The sequence below is a fragment of the Zingiber officinale genome, chromosome 11B, assembly GCF_018446385.1.
Source record: "Zingiber officinale cultivar Zhangliang chromosome 11B, Zo_v1.1, whole genome shotgun sequence".
Taxonomy (NCBI): Eukaryota; Viridiplantae; Streptophyta; class Magnoliopsida; order Zingiberales; family Zingiberaceae; genus Zingiber; species Zingiber officinale.
The window spans coordinates 9,391,023-9,417,561 of NC_056007.1; the positions used below are offsets into that span (position 1 = coordinate 9,391,023).

Here is a 26,539-nt window from a genome sequence, read left to right on the forward strand (position 1 = left end):
AGAAAAATGGTTGGTTCTACATACTTTTTACAATGACATCAACTATCATACAAAGGTATCTCTAGATTCTGCAGCTGGAGGGGCACTTATGAATAAAAGTTTAGATGAGGCCGAGGATATAATTCAGAGTGTAGCGCAAAACCATCATCAATGGGCAACAGAAAGAAGTGGAGACTATTCTTATGCACCCCAGCTAAAGTATCAGGAAAATTTTATGTAGATGCAATTACTTTGATGTCTTCAAAACTGGATGCTATCACTAAAAAGCTGGAAAACATGGGTACAAGTTCTAGCACGATAAACGCCATAGTATGTGTTTGTGAAACTTACGGAATCTCAGATCATTCTCAAGACTCATGTCCTTTAGGAGCTATTTCTGCACAAATTAATCAAATAGAGCAGTGTGATGCTATCATGGGTTACAATCAAAAATAGAATAACCCATACTCCAACACCTACAACCCTGGTTGGAAGAATCATCCCAACTTCTCTTATATAAATAATCAAGAACAAGGACCATCCATAGGGATTAAACCAAGCTATCAGCCTGGACAGCAAGGCTATCAACAACAATCTTCTCAAGGGTATCAATTTTCTAAATTAGAGAAAATGATTGAAGAAGTTATTTCCAATCAAAACGAAATGAAGCAAGAGATCAACCTACTCACTCAGAGAATAGACAATTAAGAGAAGCACCAAAAAAATACAAGATAGCTAAATTGCCCAAATAGCTTCCTCATCTTCAAGAGCACCAGGACAATTTCCAAGAAAACCTGATGTCAACCCAATGAAAAATTGTAATAAATTTAAACTTAGGAGCGGACGGACCTCGGGAGATTCTCAAGTGACTGCTCCAAAAGGAATGAAAAGCCAAGAAGAGCTCTCTCCTCCAACACTTGAACTCATTCAAATTCAAGATGAAGAGGAGACTACCAAGAAGGTTGAAGAGACTCTTCCACTTTATCATCAAAGTCAAGTAATCCCTTTTCCTCAAAGATTAATCATGATGAAGAAAGATGAAGAGTTGGGCAGATTTCTGGATAAAGTTAAAGATATTTGTGTTGAGGTACCTTTGATTGATGCGATTCAACAAATGCTGAAGTTTGCCAAATTTTTGAATGATATTATGTCCAACAAAAGAAAAACGGAGACATCGAGACCGTAGCTCTTACTGAAGAATGTAGCACTTTATTTAAGAAGAACACTTCCCCAAAGCTCCAAGATCCAAGAAGTTTTTATATACCTTGCACTCTTGGAGCTAAATTTATAGAAAAGGTTTTTTGTGATTTAGGGGCAAGTGTTAGCCTTATTCCATACTCAATTTGTAATAAGCTAGGGCTCAAAAACTTTAAATTTACTACCATGGAACTGCAATTAGCTGATCATTCTTGCAGGTACCCTATGGGTATTGTGGAAGATGTGCCGGTAGAAGTTAATGGGAGCATTATTCCCACAAATTTTGTGGTACTTGACATGGAAGAAGACCCGAAAACTCCAATCATATTAGGAAGACCCTTCCTTGCAATAGCTGGCGCAATAATTGATGTAAAAATCATAAACTTTCATTGGTAATCGGTAAGAAAAGGTTGGAATATGATTTATCTAATTCTTCTAAACATGTCTCTTCTTTTCTGGTGAGTGTTTGCAGCGGGGCATATGCTTGCAAATTCGAGGATTGGAACTTCCATCCTTATGGGAGGTCGTCGGATGAAGAACCTGATCCGACAAGCATTGGGAGAAGGCCTCCCATTAAAAGTGAAAAATACATTTGCCCTCCGAGGGCAAGAATGAGGGAAGAATGAACCCACTCAACCCTAGGAGAGAAATCCATATCTCCTTGGGTATAGTCGTGGAAACGGAGACGGAGTCGAGCTAATGACCTTAAATAAGCACTTCTTGGGATGGAACCCAAGAGTTCTTTTGTTAGATTTAATTTGAGTTTTTTTTCATTAATTAGAGTTTTTAATTTGATTTTATTTCTATTTTCAGGTTGAGCATAGCTTCCATGAGCTGGCCATGATTATTTCATAGACATAGAAGCATTGGAGAAGTGACCAAGGAGGAAGTGTAGTAATTTCAGCCTTGATAGAGCCCGGCCATGTACCATACATGGTCGTGTGACACTTACAGGGGTGGAGGAGCACAAAGTCGTGTGATTCACACTGCCCATGTGTCCATCCGACAAGAAGGAGGTCAAGGTCGTGCAACTTCGCACGACCGTGTGAGAACTCTAGAGATGATGATGAAGAAGATCATGTGTGCCACATGGGTGTGCGAGAATAGCAGAAAAGGAAAAGAATACGACCATGTGATAAACACAGCCGTGTGAGTAAAGCCGAGAAGGAGCATGTGGTGCCCGTGCCATTTTAGCATGATCGTGTAGATCTAGCCGTGGGGAGGACAGTTTAGGCCGTGTAGATCTACACGGTCGTGTGAAGCACTTTTGCTTGGCTGTCTATAAGACACGACCGTGTCAAAGTCGTGTTGGCCACATCACCAAGCAAATTTCCTCTTTTCTAACTTATCTCATCTTCATCTTCTCTTCTTTGCTTCACAAATCTAGATCCCTCACTCATTCTTCTTCATAAATAGGATCTAGATCTAGATCTGAATAGAAATTCTTCTCCTCCACCTTCAAGATCTGAAAACTCCCTAAATAAGATCTTCATTTTTGGATCTACCTTCTTAATATTTTACTTCTCCAACCAAACACTCTTCCCTTCTTTAAACTCAACATCATGTCTAACCTATTGAAGAAGCTTCGAAAAGGAAGTGGTGGTTCAAGCCCAGAAAAGGAACCATCAAAGGAGAAGGGAAAGGAGAAAGTCGTAAAGGGCAAACGCAAACAGAGAGCACGTGGCGAAGGTAACGATAATGAATTCAATATTCTTTTTAGAAATGAGGATCATAAAGCTTGATTTGATATTCTTACCACAAGAAAGGTTGTGTGTATACGATACATGGACCCAACTATTTTAAACATTTTAGGAATTAGAGATGATGTAGATTGGATGATTATCTCTCTAGATTGGGAGGATATCATGTACACACATCTTCCTACATACCTTCGAATTATATTTGAATTTTTGAGTTCATTAGATGTCCATTATGTTAATGAAGATGATTATATTGGGAAGATTACTTTTAGATTAATGAATCAAGAATTTTAGTGGGCATTTAGTGATTTCAATAGTTGTTTTGGTTTGCCTACCGGCGACTCTTGTAGGTTTGACCCTAGATTTAATTGGAATAATTTTTGGAATCAAATCACCATATTAGAGCATCCTTATGAGCCTTCTAGAGCTAAAACTTCCCATATGCAAAAGTCCATCTTTAGATACTTACATCGAGTTATGAGTAAAACTATTTTTGGTAGAGGAGAAAGCGAAGGAGTTGTTAGGAAGGTGGAACTTTATGCTCTATGGGCTATGTTACATAAGGTTGACTTTGATTCTGGTTTCTATTTTTTGCAAAACTTAGTGGGAGTCGGGAAAGCATCCTCCAGATCGATTGTATTTGGAGGATTGATTAGCCAAATAGCTATAAATTTGGGTTGTGATCTAAATGAGTTAGAAATCATTCATGGCAATGACATGATCGATATCGATACTTGTCTTTCTATAAAAATGATTTGCCGGGATGAGAATGGTTTTGCCTTTCCTAAAAAGGAAGGGTTTCCACTACCACTTCCTTATCCCGAGCGGACCTCTGTTCGCAACCCTTCTAATTGGGTGATCACTAATGTCGATCCTAAGAATGTCTCGTCCTTGTCCGGAGACATCGAGCCCCATCGTGAGCCATCGACATCTGGACACCCGCAGCCATCCAGACATTTAGAACCTGCTAGACACTCTTTCGCCTATGGTATAGATCACTCTAGATTTGATTTTTCTGATTTTTGCGCCTCTCTAGACTCGTTGCATGAGAAGTAAGAGGCCCAACGAGTAATATTGGAGGGCCGCTTTAGCTTATCCGATGACCAATATAGAGAGGTACAAAATCATTTTCCGTTCACGAGAAACTTTCAGGGTCAAGTGGCTGAATTTGTCTAGGATTATGATATGGATCAAGTTAGAATGAGAGAGTTCATGGAGGGCATGAACGTTACGCGTCAACAAGTTGATGCCCTCTATGCATATCATAGGATCTCGAGCAAGACTCTTGCTTTTCCGAGCTTTCCTGTTGGTCGACCGCGTAGACCTCCATTTCCCCGACCTCCATTTACCCGTCCTCCTCCACCACCTCTCCCATATTGATTTCATTAAGACGATGAAAATTTTAAGTCTAGGGGGTGTTTGCAACTTGAAAATTTCTGCATTTTCGGTTCAAATTTGTTTTTTTTTTTTACTGTCACTTGACTATCCTTTAAAACCTTTTGGCACACTGAGAACATCATTCCTTTCTACTACTGACTTGTTTAAGAGCAAAATTGTTAGCACGTTTATATCTTAATTCATGATGTTATTGGTATAATGCTAGTATGTCTAGTACTCCTCTTTTCTCTATCTTAAGTAGCATGATATGATCTAAGTATTGTACGGGGATAAATTTAAGTTTTGGCTTAAGCTTAAGGATCTTATTTTCATTTTACTTGAACTTGAATAGTTGATATCATTGAAATAGTCATGATTCATCTTATTTGTTTAGTACTTAGTTTCTATGGTGATTTCTCAAACTATATTTTGGTTACTGGATGATGCTCGAATCATGTAAGCTCATTTGAAAAAATTGAAATATTCCAACATTTGTACTTATGTGCATTTGTGTTCAAGTGTTGTACATTGCAATCACTTAAGATTAAAAAAAAATTGAATAAGGGATATAAAAAATAATTTTCGTGAGTGGAAACTAGCAAGTTACCCCTTTGAGACCGAGTTAGGTTACTGGGGAAATGACTGCTAGGCTTCTCTTGATATCGAGCACGCCTTTGAGACCTTAGGTGGATTGAGAAACATGAACCAAGTGTGTGGTAGGTAAGTGTCTATCACCGGGAACATTAGAAACTCGATTGGATGACCACTTGACTAAGACAAAGATCAAAACTTGAAGAGTTTGAGTCATTTATTGCACTGTGCATAAGAGACTTATGCTTAGGCCATACATGAATTATTTCCATGATCATGTTCATCAATGAAACTTGTAGATAGGGCTAGGAAAGTGCACTAGGGATTATGATGCATAATAGAACACCTGAGTTTAGATTGTGACATTTTACTTGAGGACAAGCAAAAATTTAAGTCTGGGGGTGTGATGTGCGTAGATTGTATACACTTGTTTAGCATGTTTTAACGCATATTTACATATTTTACGCATGCTTTGTCTATACATTTTCATGCTCTTTGACTTATTTTCAGCATAAACACTTTTCTTTATTCGGAGATCTGCTCTTATGTATTTTCTATCTTCAAGAGTCAAATTTAGAGAAGAAATGGTGTTTATAGATGATCTAGGCAACAAGCAAAGGAAGACAACATTGGTCATGTGAGCCACACGGCCGTGTCAAAGGAGCAGGAAGGAAAATAACCTTGGCCGTGTGGAGCAGACAGGTCGTGTAGCTTCATCAGAGGAGGAGAATGACATGGTCGTTTGGATTGGCACGACCGTGTCATCCCAGCAAGCACAACCAAAACCTAGCCATGTAGATCTACACGACCTAAGCAACTTCTCCACATGGTCGTGCAGCATTCCAGAGAAGAGGCAAGCCCAGGCCATGTGTGCCACACGACCGTGTGAGGTGTTCTGAGGCAAAGATTGGCACGGGCGTGTGAGCCAACCAGAAAAAGAACAGTACACGGCCGTGTGAAGGCCACACAGTCGTGTGACCTTGGCCAAGGGCAGAGCAGCTGGGGTCATGTGTGCCACAGCCACGGGTCGTGTGGTGCCCATGCTCTGCACTATATAAAGATCTTCTTCCTCTTTTCAAAGGGAGAAGGCTCTCCCTTTTGGGGAGATCAAATTTGGGGTCAATCTCCAACTGTGATCCAGTGTTCCTAAGCCATTTCCATCTCAGATTCAACTCCAGAAGCGAGGGATTGGTTCTGAAGATCACTCATCGTCGCTAGATAAGCATTTCTATTCCCTTCTCTCGATTTGAGTTGAAATATTTGTGATATCTTCATCTTCGAATCTCTATCTTTACATTATGGAGTAGATTCATTGTTCTAGGACCAAGAGAGTATTTGTGGTATGATTTAATGTAAGAATCTCATGGATGTGCCAATTTCCTATATCAATGATGTTGTTATGTTTTGTATCTATTTGATCTTGTGTGGATTAATTATGTTTGAATCTGATTTCCACACTGGATTGGATGTTTCTGCCACTTGTGGATCTCGTAGAGGGATTCCCTAGATCATATGACCGAGGGGCGCTAGTGACAAGCTACCCCGCTAACGGACATCTAGGGAATCACCTTGAAGGGTGAAGCTAGTCTTACAAGGAGGTAGATTGGTTGAGTGCATTTATTCCTTATGCCTTTATGTTGATTGAATGGTGATGTGCTTCTATGTTGTATGACAGAGCGGTGACAGGCTGCCCCACTAACTGACTTCATAGAGACCATAACTATCAAATTACTAGAGGTATAGATAAAAATTCCTTGTCGGTTGATTTCTGCAGGAGGAATCGACAACTTCTTGTAAATTCATGACAATTGAGGATAAGAATTGGTAGATCACCTTACATTGATAAATATAACAATGAAACTGAACTCCTAAAACTCTCATAAAACCAAGTTCTTACATTTTCTTTTCTATTTCTATTTCTAGTTGATACTCAGTACGTTCATTTCCTTTATCGATTGTTTAGCTAATTCGTTGTGAGACATCTCTAGTACTTATAACCAGTCCATGTGGATTCAATATCTATTTATTACTTACGAAAAAATTGTGCACTTGCGGTTGAGTTAACACAGCTCGATTGTTGATGACAACAAGGGTTTAAGGTCGCCGCTCGATCGTTGATGAAGACAAGGATTTAAGGTCGTCGCTCGACCGTTGATGTAGATCAGGGTTTAAGGTCGCCGCTCGACCGTTGATGTAGAGAAGGGTTTAAGGTCACCGCTCGACTGTTGATGACGACAAGGGTTTAAGGTCACTACTCACCGCTCGACCGTTGATGTAGACATTTCTCAAGAGGCATTCTTTGCTTTTATTCATATTGTGCCATGCGTTTAGGAATAAAAATACATAAATTCACTCGTGCACCTCTCATCCGACCCTGTAGGGTTGGAGATGATTCGCGCTCCACGACCGCTATGTCTTCTTTTTAGGTTCTTGATCGGCCGTGATTAATATGGTGGCCTCCGTCCAGCTTGGGCAAATTTGGACTTCCTCCTTTTCTTCATAGACCAACCCATGAAGCTTCTTGGTGACGACGTTCACCTCCAAGAGCGGATTCTTCCGAGCGCTCCTTGCTTCAGACTTGGCCATCTCAACATAGCATCGCCGAGCGGCCAGCTGATTGCCTCTGACTTCGCCCACCAGCTCATCTACCAGAAACTTGATCTTTTGGCAGTAGGTAGACACCACCGCCCGAAATTCATTGAGGGTCGTTCGACCCAAGATGATGTTGTAGGCCGACGGTATGTCCACCACGATGAAGTTTATGGTCTTGGTTCTCCTCAATGGCTCTTCCCCGAGTGAGATGGTCAATCGGGCATGTCCGAGCGGCAGTACCTCGTTGCCCGTGAAGCCATAGAGTGGGGTCGTCATAGGCAGCAACTCACTTCGATCGATTTGTAATTGATCGAATGCCTTCTTGAAGATGATATTCACCGAACTCTCTGTATCCACAAAAGTTTGGTAAATAGTGTAATTAGTAATTACCGCCCAGATAATCAGTGCGTCATCATAAGGAATCTCCACTCCCTCCAAATCGCTGGGGTTGAAGTTGATCTCGGGCCCTTCGGCTTTCTCCCTGCTGCATCCCATGGCATGGATCTCCAGTTGCCGAGCGTACGACTTCCTGGCTCTGTTAGAGTCATCGCCGGTCGGCCCACCGACGATCATGCCTATTTCTTCTTGGGTGGCGTTGCTTCTGTTTTCTTCTTCTCGAGTAGAGAGTCTATTTCGCTCGGCAGGGACTCGGGCAGGATCATCGTTATCCCTCCCCTGGTGCCTATTGTACCGCTCGGGCGCTCTTCTTTCATCCTCTCGTCGCCCGGTAGATCGTTTTCTATATCGTCGATCAGGAGTTGGAGATCGGCGGCGGTATACTCTTTGCGCCGGCCGACTATCAATCGGTGTCAGATCATAGCAGTCGCGCGTGTTATGCGTCGGCGACTGGTAAAAAGAGTAGAACATTGGCGTCCATACCTTGCCTCCTATAGTCTTCTGCCGACTGGGGCCACATGCTGCACGACATGTGTCCTAGCCTCTTAGTGTGGCCGCTCTTCCTCCGCTCTTGGCCTTTTGGGCGGCTGGTGGTTGTTCGATGGTCGTCGCTTGGGCACCAGCAGGGCTCGGCCTACGTTTCCTTCTTCCTCGCTGCCTGGGCTTCTTCCATGTTTATGTATTCATTGGCTTTCCTAAGCAGGTGGTCGAAGTCCTTGGGCGGCTTCCTGATGAACGACCGGAAGAATTCTCCTTTGACGAGCCCTTGAGTGAAGGCGTTCATCATTGTCTCGGATGAGACCAAGGGGATATCCATGGCTACTTGGTTAAAGCGCCTGATGTACGCTCGGAGTGCTTTCTTGGACCCTTGCTTTAGGGCAAAGAGGCTGACGCTCGTCTTCTGATAACATCGGCTGCTGGCGAAATGGTGCTGGAATGCAGCTCGGAAGTCTTTGAAACTTCGTATTGAGTCGTCCGGCAGTCTTCGGAACCAGTGTTGCGCTGAGCTGGAGAGAGTAGTGAGAAATACTCATCACTTCACCCCATTCGTGTACTAGTATAGCGTGGCCGCATTATCAAACTTATCCAGATGATCATCTGGATCGGTCGTTCTGTTGTATTCCCCGATCGCCAGTGGGGTATAGTGCCTCGGTAGAGGGTCACTCAAGATCGCTTGAGAGAACTGTAGATTTATCCGCTCGGGCAATGCATGACTTCTAGGCGCCTTTCCTTTTCGTGCATCCTGAATGGGAGCGTCGTCCGAAGATGACCCCCTCTCTTGGTTCGCCTGAGGTATTTCTGAGGGGGTTTGGAACAAGGCGCGATGAAATGCGATGGGCGCGGGTGGCGCTTCCTGCATGCCAGTCGGACCTCTATTCTACCCCCATATGAAACTGGTTACGGTCGGTCTTCTAATCTCACTCGCCCTCCTGCTGCCGAAGCCGTCGGCTGTTGTACTAGCCGATCGACTAGTGCCTGTTGTTGTTGTTGCTTGAACATTTTTGTCTCTCGGGCTTGCACGAGCATGTCGAGCTCCTCTTTGGTGAGCGTCACGGTTGTGAGTCATCCAACATCCTCCATCTTCTCAAGTCAGATGCAGGTTAAGTTCCCACAGACGACGCCAAATATGATCCTGCCCGAAAGTTGGTGAGATGGAAAACTGGGGATGTGGCGCTCCCGCTGACCGCCTGTAGACTCCGCTCGGACCTGTAACACAAATTACGTCAGTGCCGAACTAGGGAAGGGGTCCCCGACATTGGCCCTTCGACGCTCACGTCAGTCACCGGCAATGAAGTAGAAGGCGGAGCAAAATGAACAGTAGCGAGAACAGTGTCTATCGCGTATTGCGTACCTCCGCCGATGCTTGGACGCCCCCCCCTTTATATAGAGTTCATATAGCGCACGTGCACGCTCCCCAAGGTGAGTACGCTTCCCAAAGTTTTCCCTGAAAAGACTTGTCAGTAAAGTGTCCCTGACACAGTACCTTAATAGGCCGAGCATATCTTTGAAGTGACGGTGGAAGCTTCCGTCGTACGATCTTTTGGCTGTCCATCCTCAGTATCGGTGGCACCAACTCCCAAAAGGATGTCGATGGATATCAGAGGGAGTATATTGGTGGGCCGAGCGGGTTGGCCGCTCGGCCGGAATTTCACCGCTTCGGTGTTCCATCTGATCGGCCAGAATCTCACTACTCTTGTGCGAGTGTCCGCTCGACCGAAGTTCCATTCCATCGCTGTCGAGACCTGCTGCCAGGCTGAGCGGGGTAGCTGCTTGACCGAAGTTGAACATTGCCAATGTTGAAACCTGCAGCATGGCCGAGCGGGGTAGTTGCTCTGTCAAAGTTCTACTCTGTCAATGTCGAGCTCTGCTGCCTGGCCAAGTGAGGTAGCCGCTTGGTCGAAGTTCCGTTCAGCCAATGTCGAGTTCTGCTGCCTGGCCGAGAGGGGTAGCCGCTCGGCCCGGCTTCTGCACATAGTATCCTCCTCCGTTCAGCGTCTAATACTCCATTGAGAGTCGGCCATTTAACACCTCCTCGTGTTGAAGGCAGGATCAGACTGAAACCTTCTCCCCCCGGTCGGGTCATGCTCGCCAGACCGCTCGATGCTATCTACGCGTTGACCGCCTTGACTTTGACCTCCACCGTGGCCGTTATCCTTCGCATGGGGCCCCTCATCATCACCGCATCAAGCTCGTTTAATGAGATTCATTAATATAAACAAACCAAGATCAAGCTTCAAATATTCGGCTCATTCGTGAACATATTCGTTAAGCTCATGAATCAACTTTTAAACAAAAAAATAATAGTTTTGATGTTGATTTTATACTCTAATTATGAAATATATATGTAAAATACGACACCCAAATAATAATCAAATACTAAGGTTATTTGACAGATAATTTTATTAGATTTTTCAGGAATTTTTAGAAATTTTCTGGGATTTAAACGGAGTTCGTATGAGCCGTTTAAGAGGATAAAGCTATCCGGTATAGAGAAAGCCTGTTTGGAATACCCAATTAAGTGTGAGTTGATTGAGGAATAAAGTTAGGGTTTGATTAATTAACCATAAGTTTCTAATCCTAATTACTTTATAATTCCCGATTCATTCTCTCGAACCCCACTCCTCTTCTCCCTTGCCCTGATCGCGAGCCTCTCCCCTTCATCGCCACCTACTGGCCGACACCGCCGGTGTGGAGCTGCTCACCTCTCCTCTCCCTCTCCGTGCTACCGCCGACCACCATGACCTAATGCTCGATCGCCCCACCCCGATGCCTGTTCCCAAGTGTCGCCTCTCGGAGCAGCGCCGTCGTTAATCTCCGCTGCCGCCCCTTTGCGTGCTGAAAGCCACTCGATCTGCCTGCGCCGAGAGCCACTCGCGCTCCACCCGAGTGCCGCCGATGATCCACTTCTCCATCTCCCTTTTCCCCTCGCGCCCATCGTCGCCACTTGATCATCTTCCCGAGCCCTAGAGTCGAGCTGATTTCGTCGGGCTTTTCTTCACCGCTTGAGGTGGGTTCTGTCATCAAGGTAGGTGAGGTATGGTGAGCCCCTCTGTTTCCATTTTTCTTCTGATCATTGGCCATGGCACTCATTCAATTTGTATATGGATTGTAGAATCGATTCGTAGCTCTATCTCCGGTTCTAGCAGCAGCTCCATTGATCACCCTTTTTGACAGTTAGGTCTTCGGTTGTGAGATAACAGGGGAGTAGCCATATGAAGGTAAGATGTTTATAGAATTGGAGAAGGGGTTGTCAACATGGGATTGAGTTTAATGCTTAGATGACTGTGATGATTGTTATGTAGGGTGTTGGATTTGGAAATCAACAACTCCATCTTGCTCCGACCGCGATCCTTGGTAGCAAGCACTTCTCCGGTTGTGAATTAACAGAGAGGTCTCCAATTCGGGTGAGTTGATGGGACTAAATTATGTTTAGCCTTAATCAAATGTGATTATAGCATGTTTAATCTAAGGTAGTTGTGATTGGTTATGGATGAGTAACTAGTTGTGTTGGTTGAATTATCAGATGTGGTAGTTAGAAATTGATTATGTGGAAGAATTATGCATGTTCGATTCATGATGCTTAGTTGTTGAGGAAATTAAATTGGACTGGATAAGTTGGATTGTTTGTTCATGCCTTTCTTGGATTAGATTGAAGTATATGAAGAAAGAGTTTGAATCGGTTTAGGTTGGTTGATAGTTGACACATTGATTATAGATCTTTAGTTTTATCTCGTATTCTGTATCTATAGGGTTCGAGTTGGATGCGATCTTCTGGATTTGTTGAAGACGGTTGACACGATCTACAGTTAAAGCGGGTACTTCTTGTTTTACCTCTTTAGTATATGTTGATCTTAGTGCATGAGCTATCTTTGGATAGAAACTGTTTTTATCTTGACTCCACTCTTATTTTTCCTGCGTTTGATACTTCCACTCAATCTTTGAGCTACTCGTTTCTGTATCTATGCAGTCTCTCATTGTTATCCATGATATTTAGCAGATACCAGACACCAGATACCTGATACTGGATATATAGATACCAGATACCATGCTTACTTGCTTTAACTGCTATTTATACCTGTTTCTTATTGAGCATGCTGACTTCATGTAGCATACCTATTTTCTGTTTATATATATATATATATATATATGATGACTGTTGCATTGTTCGCATCATGTCATTGCATGCATTACCGACGACTTTGGCTCCCTTGTGGTTGAGACGGTCGTTAGCCAGGGTCGCACGCTCGGCCACTCATGGGTAGTGGTAGCCGGAGCGTGTCGCTTGTCCTGTCGTGCCCCCACTCACACACTCATGGGTAGTGATAGCTGGAGTCGTGGGCAACAGGGACCCTCGTCGCAGACGTAGCTATTCAGTTACTATGCAACTATCCCCTCGGCCATTCGAAAGTAGTGGTAGCTAGAGTGGTGTACAGTCTGTCATTGTACCGGCCTCTCGACTATACAGGGGTCGTGGTGTAGAGAGGTGGGCGGGGTGACCATCCGTGCATACGCTGTTATTACTATACCTGTTGTTGCAATTGTTTACTTATGCTGCTATTGCTTATTTATGCTGTTGTTGCTTACTTATGCTGATATGCTCACATAGGTTGAGATATATACCTGAGGTATGTGTTTAGACACTGATGTACTTATTGATAGTATACCTCACATGTTACCCATGTAGTTATGAGCAGTACTGTAGCAGGACTTTGCTACACCTGACCTTCTATTACTAGCCTAGGATATGGTTTTAGGTATGGACACTTATTACGATATCACTGTTGTATCTGCTATTTTCCCTATGAGACTGTATACCTTTGTATCTCTAGTTCTTTACTGTACTCATACACTATCTGTCTATTATCCGCTGAGTCTTTATACTCACCACCTCGTAAACTGATTATTCTGCCAAGTAGCAGGTAAAGGATTTATGGAGTCGCCTGGAGATCCTGTACGCCAGTCCCGTGTCACACCGAGCTACTCCTACCGTTACTGTTTCCGTTCGCATATTTGGTTTTGTACTTGTTCTCGTGTTTGTATATTTTATATGAAGTTTGTCTTGTATTTGATGTGTTGATTATGTGTTAGGTCGGGCTGGCTCGCAGTTAGTTGTATTGTGGTTTTGTGATCGTTATTTGTGTTTTTCGTTGTGTTGGTTTTTAGTATAGCCGTGTGAGCTGATTAATATATATATAACTGCTTGGTTGTGTTTATTTCTGTTCCAGCCGAGTGGACTGATTATATAACTGTGTGGTTATATGTATATTTCAACCGTATGTGGCTGATGTATTTTGTATTTATGTATGCCTCAGATTATCACCGGTACAGGGGAGATGTTGTCGAATTTTTGTCTGACAGATACTCCTCTGGAGGCGTGACAATATATATAGATAAATATATTATATTTATTTATTAGAATGAAATTATAAATTTTAATAAGAATATTATAATTTTCTTTAAATATATAATTTAGTTTTTAATAAATATTAAAATTTATAATGTATATTTATTAAGTTAGTTTAGATTTGATAAAAGCTCGAATAAATTCGTGAGATATGAATATATTTATTAAATAAAATTTGAGCTCGACTTGATTATAAATGAATCAAATTTAATATTCAAAAATTTAACTCGACACGACGTGACACGACTCGACTCGATTTAACTCGATTTAATTCGATTACATCCTTAATTCTTCCTCCCATCTCCTAAACGAAGACTTTGCCCCATTATTAATTGTGAAACGATGATTATTATTTTACTAAACTGATAAATACTTTTTCATGGTTAATGGGGTTATGGGGTAACAACCGAAGCCTGCCACCGCCGCTTCGCGGTCATCTGCCGGCACCGACACCCTCTCTCCCAGTCGTCCGATACATTCACCCACATGATTCATACCCACCCGGTTACCCGATCATTTTCAGCCTTTCTCATTTTGCGGTCCCCGCAGCTCATTCGAATCACATGGCGAGATGGCAACAGGGGGAACAATTTCAAGGTAAATGATCAAAAATCCCAGAGTCAGCTCACCGTGAGTGAGAATAAGAAGAACAACAGACGGCTACACGTGGCGCGGGTCCACCCAAACATCACCTCCACCAGTGAAGCCTAATCTCACCGCGGTGGCGTCACCTCCTGCAGTTTGAAGCATCCCCACCGCTGTGGATCGTGTCTGCGACTGCTGCGGCTATAAACTGAACACGGACACAGATCAAGGCGAAGGCGAAGGCGAAGGCGAGTGGAAAGAGAGGGGAGAGGAGTTGCTGCTACTGTGTCTGCGCTGGGACCTCAAATTCGCCATCAAATTGAGTTCGTAGATTCCGGGTGAGTTCGGTGGAGTTCGGCATTCGTGCTCAGTCACCTGGGCGGAAGAACTGCAGCCTACTTTGCGGGTATCGAGTCGCGGAGGCGCCAAGAGCGGATGGAGGAGTGAAATTTTTCCGGTGATCAGTTCTTAACCTCGACCTCTTTTCTCTCTTGTTTTCTTCTCCGCCGTCCTGTCGTTTATCGTGTGGGCCTGTCTGCTTTGCTTTTTGCCTTTCTGGAAAGCATCCATTTTAGTTTGTACATTTGCATCTTTGTTGGCTTCTTGTTGGAGCTGGGATTTGGACTGAATCCTTTTGTGGCTAATCTGCAGGAGGAGCCTATTAATTTCTGGGCTTGTGGTTTTGTTGAGATCTAGACAGTGTCACTTACATTTGATGTAATCATTGCTAGGTCTACATCCGAGTTAAATGAGTGTTTTTTTTTTCTGTTTCCATTTTCGCTAGATAGTTCTGGAGCAGTTTATTGTGTCTGATTGCTTTCGTCACTTAATGGATCACTGCTTTTTATGGTTCGACAGTGTTGATGCTTTTGAACCAATTCATTATCCTGATGAATTTGTTTGTTGAAATGGATTTGTAGTTAGCCGAGTGATACAGTAATTTGTTAACGACGTTAGACCAAGACGCACCACCAAGGTGTTGGCTTTTATTAGTTGCCTAGATGGCATGAGTAATGAATTTTCCTCTTTTTTGCATTAAAGTGAGTGCAAAAGTATCTCTAAATCACTATTGAATCGTAACTTCTTTACCATACTTCTCCTCTTGTGAGTGATAAATAAAAATTCAGGATTAGTCAGGCGATTATCAAGAAATAAATAAATGTGCATGTAGCTCTTTCTGTCGTTTCATTTGTGTAGCATAATGGTAATTTTTCAAATTAGTTATAGGGACATGTTCTTTTATACAAGCGTCAAAGTGTTCATTCTCTAAAAGGATCTATTATGTTATTTGTGTTGGAGAATTTTCAATGTTGATGGGTTGGAATAAGGGCTTATCGATTTATAGTTGTTGAAAATCCCAAATAGCATAATCATGTTTCCTAAAGGCTTAATGTGCCGCTATTAATGGTGTGCAATTGGTGTCTTACTAATCCACAATGAAATTATTTTTTTCTTCCATGACTGCACTGTAGAGGAAGAGCCTATGATCCGCCCAACAAGGGAACAATGTCTTCTAATCCTTCTGTCAAAGCATAGAATTCTTCTATAGGGTGGCAGAATTATGTTGCCACTAGAGGGACAATAGAGACTGTTAAATGTTGCATGAATTCGAAGTGAATTTGCCTAGCCCACTCTTTTTCTTTTATAGACTAATCTGCAACTCTTTTGTCATGATAGTCTTGGATTGCACCCATCCAAGTTTTATCCTTTGCCATTGGAACAATCCCAATCACACAAGTTTTATCTTTTGTCATGAAGTATTGGTTCGCTGGATCACACCACTTGGGCTTAGATTGGATTGTTGGTGCACAACTCACACGTGGATCAACCATCATACGTGGCAATAAAGGCGAGGGAGACATCTTGTATGACAATAAATTATGTTTGCGACTTAACAATGTCTACTTATGAAGTGCAAAGTTAGCCAACAAAGTGCCACATTGAGCCTCATGTTTTCCATGGTAGTTGAGTTTCGTTTGCCAAGTGTGCTTGTGTGTGCCACATGGATGGCATGATCATGTGTGCACTTGGCTTGAACAATCATATGCTTTGCAGGTAATTCTACTATGCAAAGCACATGGTGCCTCCTCTAAGTCCACCTTTTCATCACAACATAAATTTATGGAAGGATTTATACTTAGATATCTTAATCTCCTTCCAAATTTTAGGTATGAGACTATATGCCTCTATGAACCCTAAGAGCTCTCTTCTTCGCTTTCTCCATGTTTTGAAGACTCTTCTTAAAACCCTTTTTATTCTAAAAAATTCCAACAATATGTGTTTTATGATCATAAGTAATGCTCGGACACTTCTCACATGTTTACTGCTAAGATACTATATCGCTGGCGGCAAGCCTATCTCATTTTATTTGATTTTGTTCACCCGTCATCATCATGAAATTAGTGACTAGATCATGTGGGTCTTTGATTTATTTTGTGAAACTGATGCTTGTTCAAAAGGATGACAATTTTGGATGGAGTAAACTGCTGAAAAATGTGTTTTTTAACGGTCTGTGATAATTTCTTCTATTCATTACTAGAGCATCTTTGATGAGAAAATAAGTTAGGAAACCACACCACATGCATCTTAATATGTTAGAGGCTTTCAATAATACATTAATAGTGGACTCCAAGTTTTGTGGATCAGTTCTGTGATTATTGCACAGATACTCCAAAAGGGGTTGCTGCAGAGAGAACATAACTGTTGATGGCATAGGTTGAAAATTCAGCAGGTAACATAAGTAAAATTGGTTGCAGCTAACATTCTTGTAAACCCTACAGGGGAGAAGGTACATGAGGTACAACTTAAGAGAATTTCAAGGACCCTAGAGAGCTGAAGACTTGCTATTGATTTAAGTTTACAAATGGGTGCTAAAGAGTATGGTGAAGAAAGAGATGATTGTTCAAGTGATTTGGAGAAGGATTTTAGGCATAGTAATGATGGTGAATCAGATTATGAACCAGCAAGGGATTCACTTTCATCTCAAGGGGAAACTGCAACAAATGCTGACAAGGTAAAAAGAGCATCAAGGGTTCCAAAGAAGGTTTCAAAAAGAGAAACATCTGAGAATGGTACTCGCACCTCAAGAGGAAGTGCTAATCATCAACAACATGGTCTGTTCAAAGCATCAAGTACGAGCCAAAAAAAGTGTCAAAAGCCTGTCAGAGCGTCAGATTCAACTAAAACTCCTACCGATAAAAGGAAGGAAAGTGCAAGTGTTCCTTTAATAGCTTCATCTGAAGAAACTGAGGACAAAACAATTGAAGATGTTAAGGAAATAGATGTGATGGATGAGGCTCCTGTGTGTGATCAGAGTAATGGTACAGACAATGAAACAGTTGAGACAGAAGAGAATGCCATTAATGATGACAAGGCATGTGTATCTCAGAAGATTGAAGAGTTGGAGTCCAGAATTGAAAAACTTGAGGAAGAACTTAGAGAAGTTGCTGCTCTTGAGATTTCTCTCTATTCTGTTGTACCAGAGCATGGCAGTTCAGCACATAAGGTTCACACACCAGCTCGGCGTCTTTCAAGGCTATATATTCATGCTTGCAAATATTGGACTCAGGACAAGAAGGCTACAATTGCTAAAAATACTGTGTCGGGACTCATACTTATTGCAAAGTCCTGTGGTAGTGATGTTTCAAGGTACTGAAATTTTGTATCTAAAAACTAAGAATGTATGCATTTTTTGATCAACTAATAATTTGGCTAGTTTTCTTAGGTTGACATTCTGGTTGTCAAACACAGTTGTCCTTAGAGAGATTATCTCTCAAACTTTTGGCAACTTGTCCAATTTCAATGCAACTATGAAGATGGTTGCATCAAATGGTGGTGCAAGGAAAACGGATGAACAACATACAACACTTAAATGGAAAAACAATTCTGGCAACAAAAAAGGAAAAAACCTTGGCCTTTTGTCAGTGATATATGATTGGCAAGATACAAACACATTTACACAAGCTCTGGAAAAGATTGAATCTTGGATATTCTCCCGAATTGTTGAGTCAGTGTGGTGGCAAGTAAGTTTTATTTCTTCTTTTATATGTCATCTTGAGATAATTTTTAGGCCATTCTTGCTAGTGTCTTAATATGCATAAGCAATCTAGGACCGCACTTTTCTAATGGGAAGTGTTATAAAAAATATATGATTGCTTCATACTTGCTTATTCAGCATAAACATTCTAATGGTTCCATGTCAGGCTGTGAAATCCAATTACATTCAGGATTTTCAAATCAGCTGCTAATTTCTAGAAGTGCAAAACATTTTGCTCATGGTCTTGCTGTAAGTTTTATTTTATAATGGTTAATTGATTAACCACTTATTCCAAAAGGTTAAGTTATTAGAAAAGAGACCAATTTTACCAAATTTTACCTACCTCAGTGTGTTAATCATTTGGCCAAATTATGTAAGCTGAACATCTTTAGTCATTTCAAAGAGATTTTTTTGGTTATCGTCTAGTTCTTCGGGTAGCCTTCTTTCATATTTAGACATTGGCATTGTGTTTTTTCCCTCCTTTTTGTCATGTGTGATTTTATAATTCAGACATTGGCACCCCACATGCAAACACCAATGGAGGACTTGTACACTCCAAGAATCTCAGGAAAATTGCTAGAACTATCACTTGGTGATCAGCCGCAAGGAAGCTTTTCAATCAATTTATGGAAAAGTGCATTTCATAATGCTTTCAGTAGAATATGCCCAGTCCGTGCCGGAGGCCATGAGTGTGGCTGCGTACCTGTATTGGCGAGAAAGGTATGCTCTGCCATCGCTGATGAACAATTTCATCATTAACATCAACAACAATAAGCATTTGTTGGCTACATGGATCTTAGTCCTCCATTGTGCTCTATGTAAGGCAATATCCTTAGTAATATTCCAATCGATAATTTAGTTTTCTTACATTAAATTCAGTTTTCTTTGGCCTTCATCTATCCTTAACATTTCTGACTCCATTCCATTCAAATTTGTAACTATAGAATTGATTGATTGCTTTTGAACATTTTTATACCATCTAACCTGGTTTCTCTTATTTTATATCTCTTGGACTTGCATCTAATTGCTCTCGGGTATTGTTTTTTCTTTTCCTTGCATTCTATTTCCGTAACATTATACATTAATTCTTTGCGTCTCTGCTAACTTACTTTTTAGTACATGTTGCACAGTCCAACACCCCAATGTGTATTTCTAAATTCCTTCTAGATTTCAGTAGTCAGGTTTCTTTTGAGTTTTTCCTTGAGTGGTTCTGGCATTGGATATATATATATATATATATATATATATATATATATATATATATATTGATCCATTCTGTGGATGATAAATTTCTTGTATTCCTAGGTGATGGAGCAATGTGTATCTAGATTAGATGTTGCCATGTTCAATGCAATTTTGCGCGAGTCAGCTTATGAGATTCCTACCAATCCTATTTCCGATCCAATTATCGACTCAAATGTCTTGCCAATTCCTGCTGGCAATTTAAGCTTTGGATCTGGTGCACAACTCAAAAACTCTGTAAGTATTATTATCTGCATTATTCTTTTGGTGTTGATGAAGGGATTTTACTGTTTTTCATTCACATTATCTGTGAGGTCCATTTATTAGTTCCTGATTTATCTATTGAACTACACTTGAGATATTTGATTGGAAGTTGGAAGGAACCAATGACTAATCCTATTCAAGCAAATAGCCCAGCTTTACTTCAGCTTTATACTAAAATAAATTTTGGAGATATTTGCTACCGGTGACTACCAATATAAAATAGGACAATCCGGTGCACGAAGCACCTACCAATGTAGAGTCTTGGGAAAGGATCGGACCACCAGTATGCTCTTATTAAATTTAATTATTTTTCTTTAGCTTCATTGTTAGGGAACCAAGTATATGAAGTCCTTAGGCACCCCATATGTCCATTTGAGCTTGACGAGCTTATCAGATGTCATAGTGGTGACAAGGCATAGGCTTCCATTGACAATGAAGCTCCCTCGCCTTGTGTTTGGGATCTACAAGACCCTCAAACAGGGACGAATGGGAGAGCGAATTTGTCAATACATGCACCAGGCTATTGGTAGATTGCGTGTAATCAAATACATTGCTCAGTATAAAGAATGGCACTTCTATGGGGACCTCTGGAGCACCCAAAGACAACCCCTAAAATAAATAAAATTAACAAGAGTGGAGCTTGCCAACCGAGACTGTTGGAGAATGCTAGCACAAGCTAAGAGGTAGGCGAACTAGCACATTGCACAAGTGTCATGCTCAAAGATGAGCAAGGGTGATATGCTTGGATTCTTCACATTGAACTCCCTCCTACCATGGTGATAGACCTTAGTGTGAGGGGGAGTAGTAACTAACACGATATGTTTGCACGTTAGGGGCTCGACATGTATCCCACCATAGTCACGCCACCTCTTGACGGTGGTCGGGTCAGGGATCACCACCTTTGAAGCCAGATCTTTGTTCCTTGGCCCAGGGTGATGTCAACGCCAAGGAATGGTGCATTCTAATGAATGTCATGGATTGTGGACATGATAGCTTTTGGTCATACGGATGCAGTCCCAAGGCCTAAGCACTGGAGGCAAAAAAGGGGATCTTTCTTTAGGCGTTGCCGCCATGAACTGTGGCAGTAGGGACAGAAGTTCACCAAAGAGCATAGTCCTAACTTGGTCGTTCACCTCAGCTAGTTCTCTCTTCAATCTTTGATAGTTTAGCAATGCTTCTCGAGGCTTGCTCCTACATGTTTGCCTAAAGGCCTAATTATTTGTGTAGGACCGACCTTAACAAGCGTTGTTATCGATTACTCTGAGTTGACCATGCAAGTGCTGATTATGAAACTCGATAGTGCCTTGATGAATTTTTTAATGTTATCTTTTCATTTTTACCTACTTATATTGTACTTGACCATATTCCTATTATCTTCTTGTTCTTTATCAAGATAAATGATACTTCTTTTCTTTTTTCAATCGTCTAACACAGTAGAGTGTGGTGCTTTAATTTCCTTTGTAATCTACAAACCTGGTTGTGAATTTGTATGCAGATAGGAAATTGGTCTAGATGGCTTACAGATGTAGTTGGCATGGACGATGATGATTCATGGAAAGAGGATGGAGACACTGATGAGAATGTTAACGGAAAGGAAGTAACCGAATCAAAATCTTTTCGCCTTCTTAATGAATTAAGTGACCTTTTGATGCTCCCCAAGGACATGCTACTTGAAAAGGCAGTCAGGAAAGAGGTTAGCCTTTTGAAATATAGCTTTCTTTGTTTTGCAACTTTCTAATCTCACAGTTTTCTATTCTGGCTATTGGTTAAATTATAAATCTCAGGTCTGCCCTTCAATCGGGCTGCCCTTGATAACACGGGTACTCTGCAACTTCACCCCTGATGAGTTCTGTCCCAATCCTGTTCCTGGAGTTGTGCTTGAGGAATTGAACACCGAGGTATGTGGTCCCTTCAACATTGCAATATTTTAACATTTTCATTTCTGTAACCTACCACCGCATGCTACAATTGTTTTATATTTTTTTTCTCCATTTCCAACTCCAGAACTTGATACCCCTCTTGTGGTTAGCTACTTATGAGGATCACACTGAAGGAACCTTTTACTAAACTTTTTCCATGCTCTGAAACTTTCCGAAATCTGCATTTCTGCCCGCTTCTTAAAGTATTCAAATAATATTTGTTTACGATATATATGACTAATTATAGGTATCAAGTTATAACATTTGCCTTGGGGATCAAATGCAGAGCATTCTCGAACGCAGATTGTCTGAAAAGGAGCTAATCGGGGGCTTCCCCTGCGCAGCTGCTCCGGTAGTGTACTCGCCTCCTGCAGCTGATGATGTGGCTGAGAAGGTGGGTGATGTCAGTGGTAGAGCCGAGCTAGATCGGAGAGCATCCATGGTGCAGAGGAAGGGGTATACTAGTGATGACGACTTGGATGAATTAGACAACCTTCTTGCCGGAATCACAGACAAAACCACCCCTAGTAGTGGTGACAAAAAAGAAAACTCACAAGCTAATTCAGTTAGACACAAACTCCTCCGAGAAGTATGGTGCGTGTAAATACTAAACCTTCATCGAGTGCCAACCAAATCAAAAGATCACAAACCTCCTATCTGAAAATACCATGGCACTGAAAATCTCATCTTCTGCTCATCCTATTCAGGTTATGACCGGAGGTATGGAAACTACATTCGGTAATAACACATTAGTTCGGTTCTTTGTACGAATTAGACGGTCTACATATCGTATTTATTCTCTCTGAAGGAATATATATGAAATCTTCCTTCAAATGAATTACCTGAATCTGCTGCATGGTCAGTTTGGTAGAAGTTGAAGCTCATGAGAGATATTTCCATAACTGCTTATGTATATGTTTGGTTTATGGAAGAGTTCATGCTTTCTTAAGAAATAGAATAAAATAGAAATCTCTTTGTTTGGTTTGAGATACAGAACTGTTTAATCTTGTTTCTTCAATGAAATTTATTTTGTACATTTTTTTAATTACAGCTGCAGGCATTGTGAACCCATCGGGGCACAATGTCGATTGAGTTGTTGATTGGGTTGAGTAGGTTAGTCAAGTCAGTTTGTTAGGATGAGTCGTATTGGCTAAATCAACTCAATCGAACCATATGAGTCAGTGTTGACTTGATTAGGAATATCAAGTTAGCATGAACACCTCGGACTTGAGTTGGGTTGAACATGCCGATTGAGTACGTACAGTTGGAGCGGGGATGTGCAAATTAATCGATAGAGTGAACCAAATGAGCTAATTTGTTAGGAGAAAGTGCATTTTTTTTTTGAAAGGTTTATAAAATCAAAAAAGTTTGAATGATTTGGAAGATGAGGTTTGAGATTTTTAATTAAGAATATGTTTAAAATTTTCAATAATTAATAATAAAATAATATTATATATTCACTATTCGAAACAATTGTGAAGTATTTAATTATAATGAAATATTAAGTTTGTTTTATTTATAATGTTTTATTTATTTGAGTAATGATATATTTATTGCTTTTGAAAATAAATATATTTGATAAATTAAAAAATATATATTATTATAATTAAATTAAAATTTATAAATTTGTTAAATGAAAATTATAAATTAAATTAAACTAAATTAAAAATTATTAGTTAATTAATTTATTAATTAATAGTCTAAATTAAATTAAATTAAAAATAAGCCTAAATTAAATTAAATTAAAAATTATAATAAATTAAAATATTAAATAAAAATTATATAGAAATATTAAATGTAAAATAATAAATAAAGATATACGATTTATAATATAGATCGATTAAAAAATTGTTTGGAGGTTTTATGATTATAGAGTAAATTGGAGAAAAATCCTCAACCACAATTTCAATTTTGCATGCAGTCTCCATGTTCAAAAACCTTTTTTTCCATCCCTGCATGAAAATTTTATTTGCCTTAACTCCCTCATGCAAATATCGTTACCTAATTGCTCCCTCATAATTTTTAGGTAAAAAATAATCTAAAATGAGTATAATTTCTCTTAAATTCAGTATTTTAAACTTGAATCAAGTATATTTTCTATCAAATTGAGCACGATTAATATAATTCCTCCTAAACTCAACACATTTAAAGAGAATGTAATATATTTTTCATTCAATTGAGTATTATTTAAAAATAATCTAGTATATTTTTCATCCAATTGAGGTGGAAAAAAAATCATGCTCAATTTGATAGAAAATATACTAGATTCTAATTTAATGTACTTAATTTAAAAGAAATTATATTTATTTTAGATTTTTTTTATATTTAAAAAAAATATAAGAGGTAATTAGGTAAATTGATATCTATTATGTGTGGTTGAAGAACAGAAATAAAGCTTTTAGGATATAGGAACTGCATGTAAAATTTAAGTTATAATTAAAAAGTATGTGTAAATTTTCAACAGAGAATAGTAGAATTTTATACTTTTGACGTTATATTAATATGACATATATTTAAAGGTTTAACCGAGATGCCCAAATCAACTCAATCAAGTTGGGATGAATATCTCGGATAATCTAAGCGAGTGAGGGGTTAGTTGAGTTGAGCATATTGATTGGGTTGAGTAGATAAGTTAAGTTGGAGCGGGGTTGCTTAAATTAATCGATTTGAGTGAACCAAATGAGCTAATTTGTTCGGGTGATTGGCTAAATCAACTCAATCGAACCATATGGGTTAGTGTTGGATCGATTAACCATATTAGCCATGTTAGATGGGACGGTCAAGCTAATCAGGCTAGACAGGTCAATCGAGTTAGTTAGGTCGGGTGGGTATCACCCTAATTAAGCAGCTTGTCAGGTTGATCGATCAGAATACGTTTCACGAGCTAATCGAACAGGACAAGTCAGTCGATTCCAGTCTCAGATCCAGTGCCTCAAGCTCACTTCAGATTCAAGCTTCATAGATTGTTGGTTTCAGCTACATGAATTCAGATTTATTCATCAATTTATCATATCCTAAACTTTGAATCTTCAGTTCTTAAGTTTTTTTTTAATGATTATAGACAACAATTCTCTTTTCACAGCTTTATCAGCCATAAAATTGAAATCGATCTCAATTTTCATCAATAATATCGTATTAATTTGTTTATATAATTTCAATAAACGAATCGTAGTGAAATCATAGGGAAGGGGGATATTTTTTAGATCCAAATCGACACAAACCATTATTTTCTCTAGATTTTTTCCACTTACTTGATTGTTTTTCTTCTTCTTCCACCGTTAATGGCGGTCCCCTTTCGTCGCTTTCTTCCACGGAATTGAACAAGCGCAAGCCGACACGCTATCTCATACATCGTCGCCCCCTCAGCTCAAACGCGAACGATCTTGGCCGCTCGGACGACGGGATTCTCGCGCGCGATGGCGGCGCGGCCGGCCGCCTTGTAGTCGAAGCTGCAGCCGTGGCGGTCGGAGTAGCGGTGCTGGCCGCAGAACAGCTCGCCGCACCGGCACTTGAAGCCCGCCAGCCCCACGCGCTTCCGGCACGAGGAGCACCGATTCGCCGTCGCCTGCGCAGCCGCAGGCGTAGCCGCAGCGGCGACGTTCCCCCGCGGGTCTTCCTCCTCTTCCAGCGGCTTATCCGAGGCCGGAGACCGAGCGGGAGGGGCGGATCTGGGGGAGGAGCAGGACCGGGGAAGAGACGCGTCCGCCTGCCGCTGGAAGCAGGACTGGCACATGTCGCCGGTGGCGGGGTTGCCGGGGAAGCCGCAGTTGTTGACGCAGAGGCGCCGGAGCTTCGATTCTTCCTTCTCTCGCTGCGCCATCGACGGATCGACCTCTTCTTCCTCTCCTTCCGGCTGCGATCTCGATTCGAAATTGGAATTTGGGGGAAGAATTGGGAATTAGGGTTTTATAAGCAACCGCAGAGAGAGAGGGGGGAAAGATGGAAACAGTTGGCAGAACGCGTAGTGGCCTGGAAACTTCTGTAGGAGCCCTTCTTTCCCGAATTAACCCAATTGGAGCCTGCATTTTTCAGGGGCGTAATAGTAAATTCAACTAAGGGGTCAAACGCGCTGAGCCGCCAAAAATGACCGCCGCCGCGTGGGATACCACATATCGGCGCTGGCAGTCAACCTTTCGACGTGGGCTGCGCGCCGCCGTCTGCCAACCGCGTCCTATGTCGTGTTTTTGCAGGCTGTAACCAGTGGTGGATACGAGGAGCTGCACGAATGCTCTGTAAAAATTCTTCTCATGCCTGTCTATTTCGATTATAAGTTAATTTTATAATTTATTTTCTTTCACGGGATAAATTATGAGAGAATTCACTTTTACGAAGCAATAAAAAAAAATCATAAAAAAATTTAATATCATAGCCATAAAATTTTCGGACCATCCTGAATCACTTCTAACTAACACATGAGTATTAGATAATAAAATATATAGTTTGAATTTTGATATAATTAAGATAAATATTTTTTTTTACATGTCAGTCATTATTCTAAAGATTAGTAGTCATTCATGATTTATCTCTTCCATATTAATTTCTTAAAAGAAACTCAAGACTCATTGAATAGAAAAATTAGTCAATTCAATTTACTTAGTATTTCTATTAAGAAATAAATCTTAACTCTTTCAAAACTTTGCAGAAAATAAATCTTGAGAATTTCAACCTAAATATTTTGAGCTCCCGTCTAAAATGATTTACTTCATATTAAAGAACTAATTAAAATACACAAACTCAAATAACATATGAATTGAAG

General features: G+C 40.7%; 2 protein-coding genes across 2 annotated transcripts; one reads left to right on the forward strand and one right to left on the reverse strand.

Moving 5' to 3' along the window:
- Positions 1-14,450: 14,450 nt before the first annotated feature.
- LOC122033669 lies at positions 14,451-22,828 on the forward strand. The gene is made up of 8 exons (XM_042592758.1): positions 14,451-14,779; positions 17,103-17,970; positions 18,047-18,344; positions 18,869-19,078; positions 19,664-19,837; positions 21,360-21,557; positions 21,649-21,762; positions 22,070-22,828. The coding sequence occupies exons 2-8, from the start codon at positions 17,186-17,188 to the stop codon at positions 22,385-22,387; spliced, it is 2,097 nt and encodes a 698-aa protein (XP_042448692.1). The 5' UTR covers positions 14,451-14,779; positions 17,103-17,185; the 3' UTR covers positions 22,388-22,828.
- A 2,070-nt stretch (positions 22,829-24,898) lies between these two features.
- On the reverse strand, positions 24,899-25,674 carry LOC122035064 (zinc finger A20 and AN1 domain-containing stress-associated protein 1-like). The gene has a single exon (XM_042594434.1). The coding sequence runs from the start codon at positions 25,601-25,603 to the stop codon at positions 25,151-25,153; it is 453 nt and encodes a 150-aa protein (XP_042450368.1). The 5' UTR covers positions 25,604-25,674; the 3' UTR covers positions 24,899-25,150.
- Positions 25,675-26,539: the final 865 nt, after the last annotated feature.